Source organism: Thamnophis elegans, chromosome 1 (genome assembly GCF_009769535.1).
Source record: "Thamnophis elegans isolate rThaEle1 chromosome 1, rThaEle1.pri, whole genome shotgun sequence".
NCBI lineage: Eukaryota > Metazoa > Chordata > Lepidosauria > Squamata > Colubridae > Thamnophis > Thamnophis elegans.
This window is the reverse complement of record NC_045541.1, coordinates 118,478,062-118,493,914: the sequence shown is the minus strand read 5'-3', so window position 1 is coordinate 118,493,914 and position 15,853 is coordinate 118,478,062. Positions and strand designations below refer to the sequence as shown.

The 15,853-nt window shown below is 40.5% G+C and overlaps 2 protein-coding genes across 3 annotated transcripts; both read left to right on the top strand.

Annotated features, from left to right (window-relative positions):
• Nucleotides 1-123: 123 nt before the first annotated feature.
• Nucleotides 124-9,382, top strand: LOC116516942 (protein-L-isoaspartate(D-aspartate) O-methyltransferase-like). Of its 2 annotated transcripts, none has more exons than XM_032229633.1 (9): nt 124-341; nt 1,346-1,482; nt 2,561-2,665; nt 4,462-4,493; nt 5,074-5,178; nt 5,816-5,936; nt 6,567-6,652; nt 7,070-7,239; nt 9,112-9,382. In XM_032229633.1, exons 2-9 carry the CDS (start codon nt 1,371-1,373, stop codon nt 9,122-9,124), a joined length of 744 nt encoding a protein of 247 aa, XP_032085524.1. In that variant the 5' UTR covers nt 124-341; nt 1,346-1,370; the 3' UTR covers nt 9,125-9,382. The 2 variants fall into 2 exon arrangements, with proteins under 2 accessions (XP_032085524.1, XP_032085533.1); XM_032229642.1 differs by lacking the exon at nt 124-341 and adding an exon at nt 348-477.
• A 1,674-nt stretch (nt 9,383-11,056) lies between these two features.
• Nucleotides 11,057-15,333, top strand: RPUSD2 (RNA pseudouridine synthase domain containing 2). The gene is made up of 3 exons (XM_032237889.1): nt 11,057-11,797; nt 12,577-12,873; nt 13,860-15,333. Exons 1-3 carry the CDS (start codon nt 11,213-11,215, stop codon nt 14,607-14,609), a joined length of 1,632 nt encoding a protein of 543 aa, XP_032093780.1. The 5' UTR covers nt 11,057-11,212; the 3' UTR covers nt 14,610-15,333.
• The last annotated feature ends 520 nt before the right edge of the window (nt 15,334-15,853 follow it).

Sequence of the window (15,853 nt, the reverse complement as noted above, 5' to 3'; positions counted from 1 at the left end):
GTCTTTAATATCGCTAAGGAGCTTCAACGTCGCTTGTTTTTGCTTCAGAGAGCCCGCATATGGAGATGCCCAATAGCAACGGAAGTGGCAAACGTCATCTTTTTAGTCTATCTCTTTAAAATAATGAAAGCCTCTCCTCCGTGTAGTTAAAGGCGACATCTTGGAACCGGGCATTACTTAGGGCTTTTGCGTTAACTGCGTTTTACGAAGCTCCCGGGACACGAAGCGCAGCTTCTGCCTCTTCTCCTTTCTAGTTTTGTGTAACGGGCTGAGAAGGGTGGGGATGTGGCGCTAGGTTTACTGCGTTTGGACAGAGGAATCCCTTCTGTCACTTCCTGCTGGTGGGTGCTTTGAGACGCCCTACTAGCGAAGGGCTGGTCTGGTTCAGTGTGCGGTGTGAAAGCAGAGGACTAGCTTAGTTGGGTTAATCGTGGGCAGGCGTAGCAGGAGAGCACAGCTTCAAATTCAGCATATATGGTTTGGAATTTGCTCTGCTAAAATCGTTGCTGTAGCTTTTTCATGCAGGAGGAAGGCCTGAAGCAGCCTTCCTCAAACTGGATAACTTTAAAATGGGTGGATTTTTCATTTCCCAGAAACACCCCCCCCCCCCACCTCACCGGATGGTTGGGGAATTTTCTTGGAGTTGAAGTCCACCCGAGTCAAAGTTGCTAAGTTTGAGCAACACTGGCCTAAGGCAGCAGGTGAAAGATTCCTGGAGAGAGAGTTGTGAAGGAGAGTCGCCCTGGAAGTCCTCTGTTGTGTTGGAGGAAAACAGAGAAAAGCTCACCTGTTTTTGACATGAAAGGGGTACTAGCAGGAACTTGGCTTCTAAAGCAGATTAGATAATTTAAACAGAGTTTGGAAGTTGAGGCTGAAAGGCAACTGAATTCTTTCTGTATATAAAGACAGAATAATTTTGGGGAGGGATCTGTGTGTTCGTGATTAGCTAGAACTTTCAAATTATTGTCCAGAGCTGCTTGGCACAAAAATTAGCTAAGTTTGCATTTATAAAACTGCACAATACCTGCTGAAGTGGAATGGTGCTAAAGATCTTTTATTATAATGATGGTAATTCTAAAATTCAGATTTGGATTGTTATGTTATGACCAACTGAAGGATTACAAGCAAACAAACTTCCGAATTCATTGCCAGTCTCCCTCTGGCAACGTGAAAATCTCTGCTTACTTTGAACTTTAGTAGCAAATGTGTTTTCTATTTATGTATGCCTCTGGGCATCTATTCTTAATCTTGGCTGCTTTCTGGTTGATGTAGGATTGTGTTTTTACAAAGTTTTATTTAAACATCTTTTGCTTCCTTTTTTTTAAACTCCACTGTGACTGGCTAGGAAGGATTGGAAACATTTATGTGCAATGAGCTATTTGCTGCCTTTTTCTGTTTTGCTCATGGGACTGCTACCAACGAGAGCCATGGCTTGGACCTCAACTGGGAAGACACATGCTGAACTGATCAACAATCTTTATAGTGAGTTCAAACAGCAGTTAAGACAGACTTCTAAAACATTGCTGAAGTACCAGGACATTTTTTATAATTAACAATTCTAGTGGCATAGTAAATTTGACAATTAAGAATCTCTTTTAACAATTATATCAAATGCAACAGCACAACACTGAAATCTTAAATAAACTAAAGCAGGGGTATCAAACTTAAGACCTGCAGGCCGCATTCAGCCCACAGGGTGCTTAGATCTAGCCCACGGGATCATCCTAGAAATAGCAAAGGACCAGCCCACGACCAGTCCAGCCTCTGCCAGAGAAAATGGAGCTTGGGAGGGCCACACAGCCCAGACGCCCTGACACGAGTGACATCAAGCTGGCCATTCACCCTTACCCCCCTCCCCCAAGGTCAAACACAATCCTGATGCAGCCCTCAATGAAATCGAGTTTGACATCCCTGGACTAGAGAGAGTTAAGTGGTGGAGAATCCATCCCTTCTATTCTAAGGTGTATGATTCTTTCCCATCAAGAAAGTTCCAACTATATTATGCAAAAAGGCTTCCTATTTTGCTTTACATTGGCCAGATAGATAGTGATGGGATGCCTTTCTATGTTTCCAAATAATTAATTTTTAAGATAATATGTAAGATAATAATATGGTACTGATAACTTTATTATCCATTGACATTTAATTAGGGTTAAATGATCCCAGTTGAAAGTTACTATGTTTGTAATGAATTCCAGTTATTTAAGGACTACACAAAAAATATTTTTATGCAAGTTCTAATATGAAATACAGAAAAAAAATCTGAGGCTGAATTGTAATATTAGTAGGGTACTGGATTTCAGATATAGATCACATTCCTTGGTATATAGTTGATGAATGTTAAGAAACTAAGAAATTAAGAAAATAATTTATGTTCTTACTTTGACTTATAACTAAGATAATTCAGTTTTCTTAGCTTTTTATAAAATCTAACACAAGCTATATACCAAGGAATATGATCTATATCTGATCTGTAGCTGCCCTGAGCTGTTCTCCATTTTGGGACAGACATGAGTTTTGTACTGTATAATAACTTGTATTCATTTCTCTATTCCTGTAGAAAATGGTGTGATTAAATCCCAACGTGTTCATGCTGCGATGCTGGCTACCGATAGAGCCCACTATGCCAATAATTTTCCATATATGGATTCTCCTCAGTCAATTGGTAAGATTGCAGACTATTGTCAGTTAAGAAAGAAATATTTTATTTACAGTATTAGAGACCACATTATGTGTTGTTTTCATGCTTGGAACCTCATGTCTGTCCCAGACCACTGGAAAGCATGGTTTCATCCAAACTATTCTACAGGTAATAAAGGTAATATGAAGACTTTTTAAATTAAGTATATTTATTTTGTTTTATTATAAAAGATAAAATACAAATCAAAAACAGAAAAACAAACAAAACAAAAACATATGTCCAGCACTAACAACAAAAAAGAAAAAAATGGTGTACAAAAAAGGAGAAAAAGATCATCCAAATAACAAATAAATATTTAACACATAGAATCCACCCAGTTGAAAAAAAAAAGAAAAACAGTAAATTCTTCTCCCCTTTTACAAATATATGTGTATAAAAGAAAAAAAGATCAGTCAACAGATTAAGCTAAACATTGCACTAATCTACAAATCATTCTATTAACTTATTGCTTTTAGTGTGCAGAAAGTCCATAAATAGTTTACAGTCTCTTTATAGTTTATTATTGTAGTCGTGGTGGCACAGTGGTTAGAATGCTGTATTGCAGGCTTACTGCCGACTGCCAGGGGTTCAATTCTCACCGGCTCAAGGTTGACTCAGCCTTCCATCCTTCTGAGGTTGGTAAAATGAGGACCCAGATTGTTAGGGACAATAGACTGACTCTGTAAACTGCTTAGAGAGGGATGTAGACACTGTGAAGTGCTATAGAAGTCTAAGTGTTATTGCTATCTCTGATCAAAGCAGTTGATTTCACCATCTCTGCTAATTCAGTCAATTTTAAATCCATTCTTCAACAGTTGGCATCCCTTTTTCATCCAGTGCTTGGCAAGTACAATATTTGCAGCCGTCATCATGTGAAGGAATAGCACCCCAAATAGTTTTTTAATTGGCTTGTCTATAATACCTAAAAGAAAAGTTTCAGGTTTCATTAATATTTGTATCTTAAATATTTTCTACATTGTAATTGTTATGCTTGTCCAGTATGTTTTCACATATTTGCAAGACCACCACATATGATAAAATGAACCTGGATTTTGACTACATTTCCAGCACTTATTAGAAGTCCCTTTATACATTTTCGCTAGTCTATCTGGGGTTAAATATCAACAATACATCATTTTATAAAAAATGTCTTTCAAGCTATAATTTATTGTAAATTTTAGTCCATACATTCTCCCATTTATCTAGTGTTATACATAATTTTTTGCCCATTTTACCATATAATCTTCAACATATTTATCTTCTAGAATCATCTTAAGTAACATTTTATAAACTTTAGCAATCAAGTGATCACCTCCAGAACTTCAATTAATATGAAGACTTTAAACAAGAATCTTAATTCTTGAGTGTCCATAGTTCCTGAATCAACTTTGGGCAGCTCCAGAGTTGTTTCTGAAAAATCTGAATATAATAATAAAAATCTGGCATATAATAATGCAACTGAAAGATCAGTTGCATTATTATATGCCAGTTAGAGATGAAAATCGTACAATGGTATTGTGTACCTTAGATTGGGCTTCAAAGGGTTTTTAAAAAGTCCCCAAATATGATTCAGTGAAAAGCCTTAGAAAACAAAACAAAAAAATTGTGCCCTTTGCAACCCTTACCTTCTTAACAACTATTATACCTGCATTAAAAGATTGCTCACCATCTTACACTTTTAATTCCCTGCAAGGATTGAAAAAATGAAGTGTTTATAATGTTGCTTGAATGATGGTTCTTAGCATGGAGAAAAACCCACCTTATTGATGGATTTATTTCAGGCTACAAGGCTACTATCAGTGCACCTCACATGGTAAGACCCATTTTTATATTAAAGAGTATATGAAGACATTCTTGCATTGAAATATATTTACTCAATAATGCAGAGAGACCACCAATGTAAAGCTTTATAGCTTTGAATTATCATGCAGCTTACTCTGGCATTGCCAAGAATTTTGATCATGTGATCATGGCGAATGCTGCAATGGTCGTAACTGTAAAAAACAATCATAAGTCATTTTTTTCCAATGCCGTTGTAACTTTGAATGGTCACTAAATGAACTGTTGTAAGGACTACCTGTATACCCATACTGCAGAAATCTATCTGCCAACACTAAGTTGGTAAGAACTAACTTGTTTCTTTTTTTGCCTGAAAGAAAAATGGCATTAGAATAAAGTAAAAAAGAATTGTTATTTCCACCTTGGTGCCATCCAAATGTATTGGACTGCAACCTTTTCCTTTCTCAGCCCAGCATGTTGGTGGTTTGATGTAATGGAAATTGTCATTCAATAGATCTCATTTAAGAGAACAAGTGGGGGAAGACTGAACTAAAAACTGAAAATAAGTTAATGTAGAAAATGTGTAATGTTATGCATAATGCTTGTTTCTACAGCATGCTCATGCTCTTGAGTTACTGAAGGATCAGCTAGTGGAAGGAGCAAAGGCATTAGATGTAGGATCAGGAAGTGGCTATCTCACTGCTTGTTTTGCTCGAATGGTAAGCAAAAAGCATTTTTACCACCAAAAAAAATCTCTCTTCTTACTACTGATGAGTGTTTTTTCTAGTTAGTATTCTGTCAACTTGATATATCTGACGCAATTGCTGTCTAGCTATTACAAAACTTAAACTCTGAAAAACTAAATGGAAAACACAAAAAATTGATTTGCATCTCTCTGTGTGTGGACAAAACCTCATATAGAACATTCTTTAATTATTCCACTAGTTTCAGGCAATATAATTTTTAGCACTGCAAAGAGACAAACCAAAAGTGAGTTCCACTGAATATGGTGGAATTTAGCTTTGAGGTCAGATTTATACAAATTACATATTTTCCCCCTCACATTGGAACTGGAAACGAGATGCAATTCTGAGACAGTTGCAAATAAATTGCTTGTGAGTGTAACTTCCAATTACGTAATCAATGTTAGAAAATTCTAAAATTCTATTTAGAATTCATGGATCTTTACTAAATTCCTAATGAATTATTTAATGAATTCTATTTTCTCTATAATAATGAATTTGAAGTAGTGGTTTAGTGGTTTTTTCGACTTGTATGCCGCCCTATTCCCAAAGGGACTCAGGGCGGCTGACAAACTAGTATTAGAGTTTGAAGTATTCATGACTTCTTTTATAGGTGGGCCCCACAGGCAAGGCAATAGGTATTGAGCACATAGAAGAATTGGTTCACGAATCCCTTAGGAATGTCAGAAAAGATGATCCAAACTTACTTAGTTCTGGACAAGTAAAACTTTTAGGTGAGTTATCTGTTTTGTTGCTGTGGTATCAATTCTGGTTTTATGTGCTTGCTGTTTTCAACAGTAGAGAAAGCATTGTAGAAGGATAATTCTTAAAATATATTTTTTCAAAGCTACAGGGGTGAGTTGTCTCTAAAGAATTATCTAGATATAATAATTCTTTTTATGGTAAATAGGATAATCTGGATGTTTTGATACTCACTGCTTCCCATATGACTTTTTTAAATTTTACCCAGAAGTTCTTAATTGGATTTTTCTTAAAGGTCCTACTAACTGGAAAATAAGAGACTAAATTATAATACTGAAATATTGAATGGAATAACACTGAATGGAACCTTTTCTCTAGTGATATCCATATTCTACTTCAAAATAGATCCCCTTTTTCCCAGGAAAACTTTGTGTTTATGAGGCATGACCCTGATGATTAATTAGGTTGCATATATCTTGTTCTTTAACTGTCATTTTGCTCTGTTGTTCTTGTGTTTTTGTATTACATTTAGAGTTTCTGTAATTTAAACTAGACACTACTTTCAGTCACCTGTGGGTTTCATACAAAATGGATTGTGAATGAGAAAAAATCATTTTTCTTCCGCTTATAAAATCCTCACTGTCCACATTCTCTCTTCCCAGTTGGGGATGGTAGGAAGGGATATCCTGAAGAAGCCCCATATGATGCCATCCATGTTGGAGCAGCTGCACCCACTGTGCCAATAGAGGTAGGATACAGAAGGACCCATCTCAGCTCCGTTCAGTAAACAATAATCTTGTATTCTGTCTTCCAAGTTCCCAAAAATGCTGTAGAACTGTAACCCATGTTGGAAGGTTAGCCCCGAATAATATAAACCAGAAGAATGCTTCAAATATAGAGGCTTTTGATATTTCTTTCCTTACATTATGAGATTTAAACTTTCATGTTTTACCAAAACAAACTATTTTGCTAGATATCTGCCATAGAACCTTTCAGGAATTAAATATGTAGAACAAGTTGAGTTAAAAATAAATGGCAAGGTCCCTGAGTCTCAAGAAATACTTTATTTTCACTATATCTCCTAGGATGCTCAATGTTTAGCTTAATTTTTTTTTTGTCTTTAATTTGCCTTACCATGTTTACTGATATTTTTGTGTATTACCAGTTGCTGAATGAACTAAAACCTGGAGGACGACTGATTTTGCCAGTAGGGCCAGAAAATGGAAACCAGGTTATGATGCAATTTGACAAAACGATGGATGGCCAGATTGTGGAAAAACATCTGATGGGTGTGATATATGTTCCTCTGACAGACAAAGAAAAACAGTGGCCTCGGTAAAATATTAAAACTTTTTTTCTTTTGTAAAGTTACCCAGAATAGTGAATTGGTGTCCTAATTGGCTTTTGCTAAGCAAAGTATAGATACTAATACAAGAATGGAATAGCTAACTATAGAAATAGAATTATCTTCCCTTAAGCAGACAAGCAATGAAATCTTAGAAAACAAAATCTCAAACAGTTTGAGCTCATTATAATTTTTGCCAAAACCACTGTTCAAAATGATGATGATTTCAGAATCTCCTTGTATCTTTCTGACATGTTACAGTTCTGATTTTCAAAGATTTAATGCTATGAATAGATACAAACTGCAAGTTAAGTTCTACCATATTTTAGCTTCATGGAACTTGCTTTCCCAAAAATATGCATGTGACTGGACAGGAGGTGTATTTATTAAGTGTGAATTTATATATACTTCAGTTTAATATTGATGTTCTAAGGCAGTGGTCCCCAACCCCCGGTCCGCGGACCGGTGCCGGGCCGTGGAGTACCTGGCACCGGGCCGCGCAGCGGCCGGGGGCCATGATCGCTGCAGCGGCCGGGGGCCATATTTGCAACTTTGTAGTCCTCATGAACGCGCCCTTTCTCTGCCCCCCCGCCGCCCCAGATGTGCAGGGCTGGGGGGGCGAGGGGAGGCCCGATCTCCCCCCCCCGCCCTCTTGCTCTGCTCGCCCCGTGAGGGAAGGGGCGGCGGCGGCGGCCTCGGCCCGAACTTGGGATGCTGCTGGCGGAGGCTGCCTGGGAGACGAAACTTTGTCCGCGGACTCACCCGGCCCGCCTGCCCCGTGGAATGACGAGGGGGGGGGCAGGAGGGGGCGGCGGCGCTGCATTTTCCTCCCAAGGAGAAACTAAGGTTGCGGGGGGGAGGGGCGCAGCGCGGCCGTTTCGGGGGAACTTGGGGAGCTTTGCCGTTCCGAGAGGCGCTTCGCACGCAGCCCCACCCAGGTGGGAGATGTTTTCCTCCGCCGAGGCGGGGAGGGGGGGCTTTACGTAAGACTCGCGGCGCAGCTCTGCCCCCCCTCCTGGAGTGTCACCTGCCTCCCGCCCCTCCCCCCCCGCCGCTCCGCCGCAGCGCTTTTTGTGTCAGGCCGGCGGGGCTCTCGGGGGCCCTTCGGCCGCAGCCCGCCTTCTCCCCCTCTTCCCTTCATGGAGCGCGGCACGGAGGCCCACCCCCTCGGAAGCAGCCGGCCTCCGCCGCGCCAGCCGCCCGCCCGCCCGAAGTAGGACACAGGGCCATCTTTTTCCCCCGCCGAACTGCAGCGAGGAAAAAGGGCTGCCCGAGCGAGCGGATCGCGGGGTCGGTTCTCCCTCCCTTCCCCCGACGGCCAAGGAGGAGGAGGCGGGGCGGCCTCGTGGGCTGTCGGCCTTGGCGTGAAGGAAGCCCCCCCCCCGCCCTGCGGAACGCGCGCCCAGGATGGCTGCCTTCCCACCCGCCGGTCCGGAAGGCCGAGGGAGGCTCGTCTGACTGGTCCGCGGCGATAAAAAGGTTGGGGACCACTGTTCTAAGGGGTTTTATTATGAATATTGTAACTCCAAAATTTAACAAATATTCCTATACACTTCTTTGAATTAAAATTAACAATGGTAAAATCAGTTTAGTAGTTGGGGTGGGGGTGGGGAGACTGAGAGTTCCTGCTTTGCCCCTCCCTCCATTCCTCATTTATGTTCTTATCACAATTATTTGTTCAATCCAAAACTGGAAAGCATGATTTAGTATTAATTTACTATTCAAAATATTCAGTATTTATATAACACTAAACAGCCACCTTTGGTAGTATTTTTTTCACTCACAGCCAAATATTAGCATTGGGTTTTAGGAAGAAAGAATTATTGTGTGATGTAATAAAAGTCAATTTTTTTTTCCTCTAGGGGTGAACTTTAAAAGATTTAAATAATTTATAAAGGACCTTTTGAAAATCTATGAACTATGTTTCGAAAAAATGATATTTGCAGTACATTATATTTGAATGCTCATTTCTCCTCTTTGAAAGTAACATTTGACCTGTAATTTTAAGAACTTGGATGGAATTTGGAAACAAAGCAATGGAAATTCGTTGATTCAGGGATAACAACATATTTCACAATTAACAATAATTCTTGTGTGTACCATTGTAAAATAAACAATGGATAAAAAACTGCATTTTCTCTGGCTTTTATAAATGTGATAAATTGTTTATTTGTGATTTAATATTTGGAAGGTATTTTTCACATATTCTGTTAATGCAGAAAACAGTAGCAATCTTACCAGTGAAGGGTTCCTACTGGTTCAGCCAAACGGGTAGTAGTTTGACGGCCTGGGTTGCTGGAACTGGCAGCGACCCAGACCTGCCATGCCTCTGAACTGGTCTCCAAGTGGCGCCATAGCCACTGCCGTTTTGTTTTTTGCTTCTGTGCACACGCAATTTTTATTTCATTTTTATTTTTAACATCACGTGCGCATGTTGTGGATGAGGCCCGGAAGAGAAGATACCTAGTGGGCATGTCCATGCCAGGAAATGAACTTCCAGTTTCCGACGCATGCGCACCAGAAAGCTTGTCATCCAGTTACTGGTGCACATGATCAGCTGACCGGTACGCATGTGCAGCTGACTGGTGTGCATGTGCAGCTCTTCTGGTTTCTGACACTGCTGCACGTGCTAAAAACAGCTGATCATTGTGCTCATGCACGCCAGAAACCCAAAAAAGGATCAAGCGATGCTGCGCATAACAGCAGACATGGCTCTGCGTGTCACTTTGGACATTTGTGCCATAGGCTTCCCATCATGGGGATAGATTATAGTCATGATGTAATCTTAGAGAACTTAAAATATAACACTGAAGATCAGAAACCAGTTTATATTTTTTATTTTTCTACTTTTTTTAACCCACTTATTTTTTCCTTTATGCACTTTTTTGCTTTTAGTGTCATTTTTTCTTTTTCTCTTTGGGTTTGCATTAGTTTTTATTATTGTTGTCAATAAAAATTATATTAAAAAGAGAACATGAGAAAAGCTGGAACTGTATGTCATACTCATCAACAGCTTGGGCAGATGATTCTGATCTTTGCTACCCATGATAGCGCCAGACAAGTGAGGTTTATATAACACTTTAATAAATTAAAATCTGTACTAGATTACCAACTTTAATTGTATCTGCAATATGCTGATGCAATAGTAAGAGCAGCAAAAGTCAGTTTTGGCTCATTTGGGCCACTGTGCTGCACATGCAAATAAAGCCCACTTTTAATTAAGATTAACCTATTCAAGGGGACACAGTGGCTCAGTGGCTAAGATGCTGAACTTTGTTGATCAGAAAGGTCGGCAGTTCAGCGGTTCGAATCCCTAATACCACATAACAGAGTGAGCTCCCCTTACTTGTCCCAGCTTCTGCCAACCTAGCAGTTCAAAAGCATGCAAAAATGCAAGTGGGAAGGTAACAGTGTGCGGTGCACCTTCATGCCGGCCACATGACCACCGAGATGTCTTTGGACAGCGCTGGCTCTTTGGCTTTGAAACGGGAGATGAGCACCGCCCCCTAGAGTCGGGAATGACTAGCACATATGTGCAAGGGGAACCTTTACCTTTACCCCATTCAGATTACGATGGCTGGAGTGTACTATTAACAGACTGGTTAATCTCTTCAATGCAGTTATTGGAAACATGATCTGAGCTTATAGAAATTGCTATTATTATGAAAAAGCAAAAAGTTGTGGTTTGATGCTGATGTCTTATTTTCCTGCAACAGAAGAAGTTAACGCTTTTTTTCTTTTTCCCAACCTTCCCTCACGTCTCTTCCCCTCCCCCTGCTTTCCTAGTTACTTTTGTATTTTGAATCTTATAATCTAGTAAAATGTTTAAATGTTGATCTGAGCGTTGCTGTGCTTGGTTCCTCCAGAGTCCACCAAACAAAACGCGCAGCCCTCCTAAATCACTACCGCGTTTCGTCGCTTGCTTTATCCGTCAGAGGCATAGACTAATGTGATTGGGTAAAGATGACTGAGGTCGCGTGGGGGGTGGGGCTCTACAACGCCACGTGGTCGCCGTCTCCGCCTCCACTCCTCAGCATGCGAGCCGAGCCGTTTTGGAGATCGTTGCTCCGCTCTTCCTTAGCCCGGCCGGACGCAGAACGCGCCTTCTTGGCTTCTCTAGCCGCCCTGGTGCCCGGGAGGAGCATGGAAGAGAAGCCAGTCCCCGAGCTTAAAGAGCAGGGAGGCTCTGCTCCGGTGGCGAAGAAGAGGCGGCTGTCCAAGGGGCAGAAGATGAAGCGGCCGGGGCCGCTGGAAGAAGGAGAGAAACGCTACGTGCCGCCTCCGAAGAAGCGGAATACGGGCGTCAGTTTCGGAGAGGCCCATTTCGCCGAAACCAGCTACTACTTCGAGGGCGGACTTCGCAAGGTGCGCCCGTACTACTTCGAGTACAATACTTACTGCAAGGGGCGCTGGGTGGGGAAGAAGCTCCTGGACGTCTTCCACTCGGAGTTCCGCGGCCGCCCCATCGAGTACTATCTGGCCGCAGCCAAAGCCGGACGCCTGCTTCTCAACAAGCACCCCTTGAAAGACCTCAGCGTCGTACTCAAGGTGAGGAGGCCGGGCGTCAGGCCAAAGGCCGAGAGCTCGTGCCTGGGACGCAGCCCACGCGGCCAACGTCCCGTGGGAGAATGCGGTCACGCAGAGAGAAAAAGCCAAGTCAGGCAGTAAAGGTATAGCTGTAGCCAGCTTTCTCATCTTAATGCTCTCTCCTCCTTCCCTTCCCCCTTTTCAATATGAACATGCTTTTGCAAGTATCGTAAATCTGTTTTTTTTAGACAGTATAGTCTTTATTGTCATTGTACATCATGTATACATCGAAATTGGTTACAATTCAAATTGGAAACAAACAACCCTATAAGTTTTGTGGTAACAGATGTTTGGAAAAAAACCACAGACATATAGGTGTGCAAAAATTCTTCATCAGTACTTGAGTTGCATGGGTTACACCTTACCACAGGCCCCAAATTATTACAAATATGTCATGACTCATTCTAAATCTAGGAGGACATTCTAGGCCATTTGTAATGGGACTTTAGTTCCATGTGGCACGATAAGGAACTGTGCATCGGTTTTTGCATCTCAGTAATAGAATTTCATGGCTGATTTCATACAGAGGATTGTGATCTGTAATTTGATGATAGTTTATGTTTACCAGAATAAAAATCAGTGCCGCTTGATTGTTAGAGTTCACTCTGAATGCAGACATTCTTATATGGTAATTCAGGTGATTCCTTTGAAAAATTATATGGAAAGCTATAACTGTTGAAACTAATTGTTCCAGAAAATCATCTGGCTAAACTAATGTATAATAATTGCATTGCTTGCAGAATAATGACTTTCTGGAGAATACCATACACCGTCATGAACCTCCCGTTACAGCACAAACTATTGAGTTTATAGAGGATAATGATGAAGTTGTGGTTGTAGACAAGCCCTCATCTGTACCTGTTCACCCTTGCGGTGGATTTCGGCACAACACTATCATTTTCATTTTGGGCAAAGAGCATAACCTGAAAGAGCTGCATACTGTTCATCGGCTGGATCGCCTGACATCAGGTGTCCTCATCTTTGCCAAGTCTGCAGAAGTATCCAAGAGAATTGATGAACAAGTTCGACAGCGGCAGGTAAAATTGGTTTTGGTGATATCTCAATATTTCCAACAGCATGAGTACAGATACACATTTAACCATCATCCTTAAGGGTGTAAGTGGGTTAATGTGAGAGAGACTGACTGCATGCTCAGTGAACTACATAGCCCGAACAAAAATTCTTACAGGACTTCCAGGGCCAGAACTTTAACCTTTGTATTTGATAAATTCCTGGAAGAGATCCTGTTTGGTATAGTGGTTGAGGCAAAAACTGGAGACCATGTGTTCTAGTCCTGCCTTAGAACCAAACCAGCTGGTTGACTTTGGACCAGCCATTCATTCTCAGCTCTAGATAGCAGGCAGTGGCAACTCAGTTTTGGAATCTTGCTAAGAAAATAGCCAGGACCAGTCCAGGACGTTGCAAGAAGTCAACACTGAATTGAATGCCCACAAAAAGAAAAAGAAAAAAAGAAAAAATGGAAATGACTAAGAAGCCATATATCTGCATTCATTGCATTCTTTGGTAGATAAGCTGCAAATAATAAGTTCTGGCAATTAAAATAATGTTTCCTTAGCTAATAAATAAATGGATATGAAATCAGTCTCTGGCTTTTGAGTGCTTTAAAGCCAATTGAAGGTGCTTCAAGCTTGCTTCCTGTCCACCTTAATTCTGATAATTAGAATTAAGTCTCAGTACAGAACATAGTAGATTAACTAGATGTCAAACAATTTCTCCCTTGTAGATCCAGATAGCTCTGACTCTTTTAACCTTTAAATGTTTGGGCCAAAAGATTAGACTTAGCCCTTTTAATATGATTTTTCTGATTAGAGGTATCATTCCCCAAGCAGCCTTGGTTATTATTTTTAATTGTTGGGCTTTAATTTTTGTACACCATCCAGATTCACTGTTGTGAGATGCATGGCCATATAAATTATTTACATACATAAATATTCTGAAATGCACATTCCTTCTACGTTCTAAACCCTAATAGTTATTTTTTTTCTTTCCTCATGTCTAATAGCTGGAGAAAGAGTATGTATGCCGTGTGGTTGGAGAGTTTCCGGAAAGTGAAGTTATCTGTGAAGAACCCATCTTGTCTATGTCTTACAAAATGGGTTTGTGTCGAGTGGATCCCAAAGGCAAGCCATGTAAAACAGTCTTCCAGCGGCTCAGTTACAATGGCAAGACTAGTGTAGTAAAGTGTTTCCCATACACTGGCCGTACCCATCAGATCCGTGTTCACCTACAATTTTTGGGGCATCCTATTGTCAATGATCCTATCTACAATAATGAAATTTGGGGTCCTCAAAAGGGCAAGGGGGGCAGTGTTAATAAAACTGATGATGAATTGCTTCAGTCATTTGCGGAAGAATATATCTCAAAAGAGAGTCTGGGAATCTTGGATATTGTTGAGGAGGACCTGAAAGCAGTTTTAGCAGATAAAAAGCAGGAAACTCCAGATAATGGAACTAAGTCTCTGCAAGTCACTACTGCAATTGATCATTCTGACAACACTGGAGAATCAGAGGACAATGAAAAGACACTTTCTCTGAATTCTGCCTCTCAAGCAAAGGCGCATAAAACTGAGAGTGGGGAAACTGAGTTCCACAATGAGATGGACCCACTATGTGAAGAATGCAAAACAATGAGGCCTGATCCATCACCCAGAGAGTTAGTGATGTATCTCCATGCTTTGCGCTATAAAGGAATGGAATTTGAATATTGTTCCAAAATGCCTGCTTGGGCCCAGGATGACTGGAAAGAGACTTAACTCTTATTTTATAAAGTAAAGAGTGAGTGAGAAACTTTCTGCAAATGGAATGGAAGAAGAGTCAGTATATGTGAAGAAGCTCCAAAGAATTCATTTTCTTTTTATTGCAAGAAAGTGAAATAATTATTTGGAGAAGCAATATTTCTTACCAAGTAAGAATATATAAGTAATCCTCGAGTTACAACAGTAATGGAACCTGCCCATTACAGTACTATTGGAATCGGGATAAATAAGCCCCATCTTTGCTCATCCCAATGCATTTGGGAAACAAATGTATGAGTCATTACGTGCACAGGGGTGCTTCAGGAATGACATTGGAGGGATTAGTGCAGGCACAATTGCCTTGGGCCTTCCAAGGCCTCCCCCCCCCCACCACTGAGATACCCCATTATTTGCTTCCGATCCTTGGGGTCCCCACAACCCATTGGGTCTCAATTTAAGTCCATATATCTCCATACTCTGGTCTATTTTATTGTGACTGCTACTCAGCTGCTCTGTTTCTTAATAGAGCTGCATAGCCTCTCCAATAAATTAACTTAATAAAAGGGCTCATTAAACAACTGCAATCATAGTTAATGTCTTATGGGGAGCTTGTACTGCCTATTTCATTGCTTTTAAAAAGCTGTGTAATAATAAAGCTGTTTCAGTTTCCTAGGAGCAATCATTGGTTCTAAAAATCTGATGAAACTCAGCTCTTTTCAATAAATATACACATTAAAACATCTGTTGCTAATTACTTGTACAAAGTTGGCTTGATTTTAAATACTTGAAGCAATTTTGTCATAAGGGAAATGCCAATCAGTTAATTACCAATTTTGTTTAATACATTTTGAGTAATGAAATTATTAGAGTATGCCAAAAGTTTAAAAAATGTACTCTGCTCTGCAGGCAAGAAGTGTAATTACAGACCCTCACTTTAGCAGGAGGAATACAATGAGAGATTTTTCACAAGTGTTCTTCTAACTGTGACCATTCCAACAGAAAAGCAGGAATCCCATGAAGATTTCTATTCATGCAGTGGCTGTGATCACTTTCATAAATAATAAGATGTCAAAAATGGAGTTCAGAAATGTAATTGATTTAGCTCAGTAAAATTGAAAGCACACTGGAAATCTGGATGGCTAGAAACAACAGTCAGCTCTGCAAGTACGATGGTAAGCATAGGAAAAATAGTGTATACACACACACACACACATACATATACTAGTAATTTCTGACTTTGTCATGAACTTCACAAGATAGAA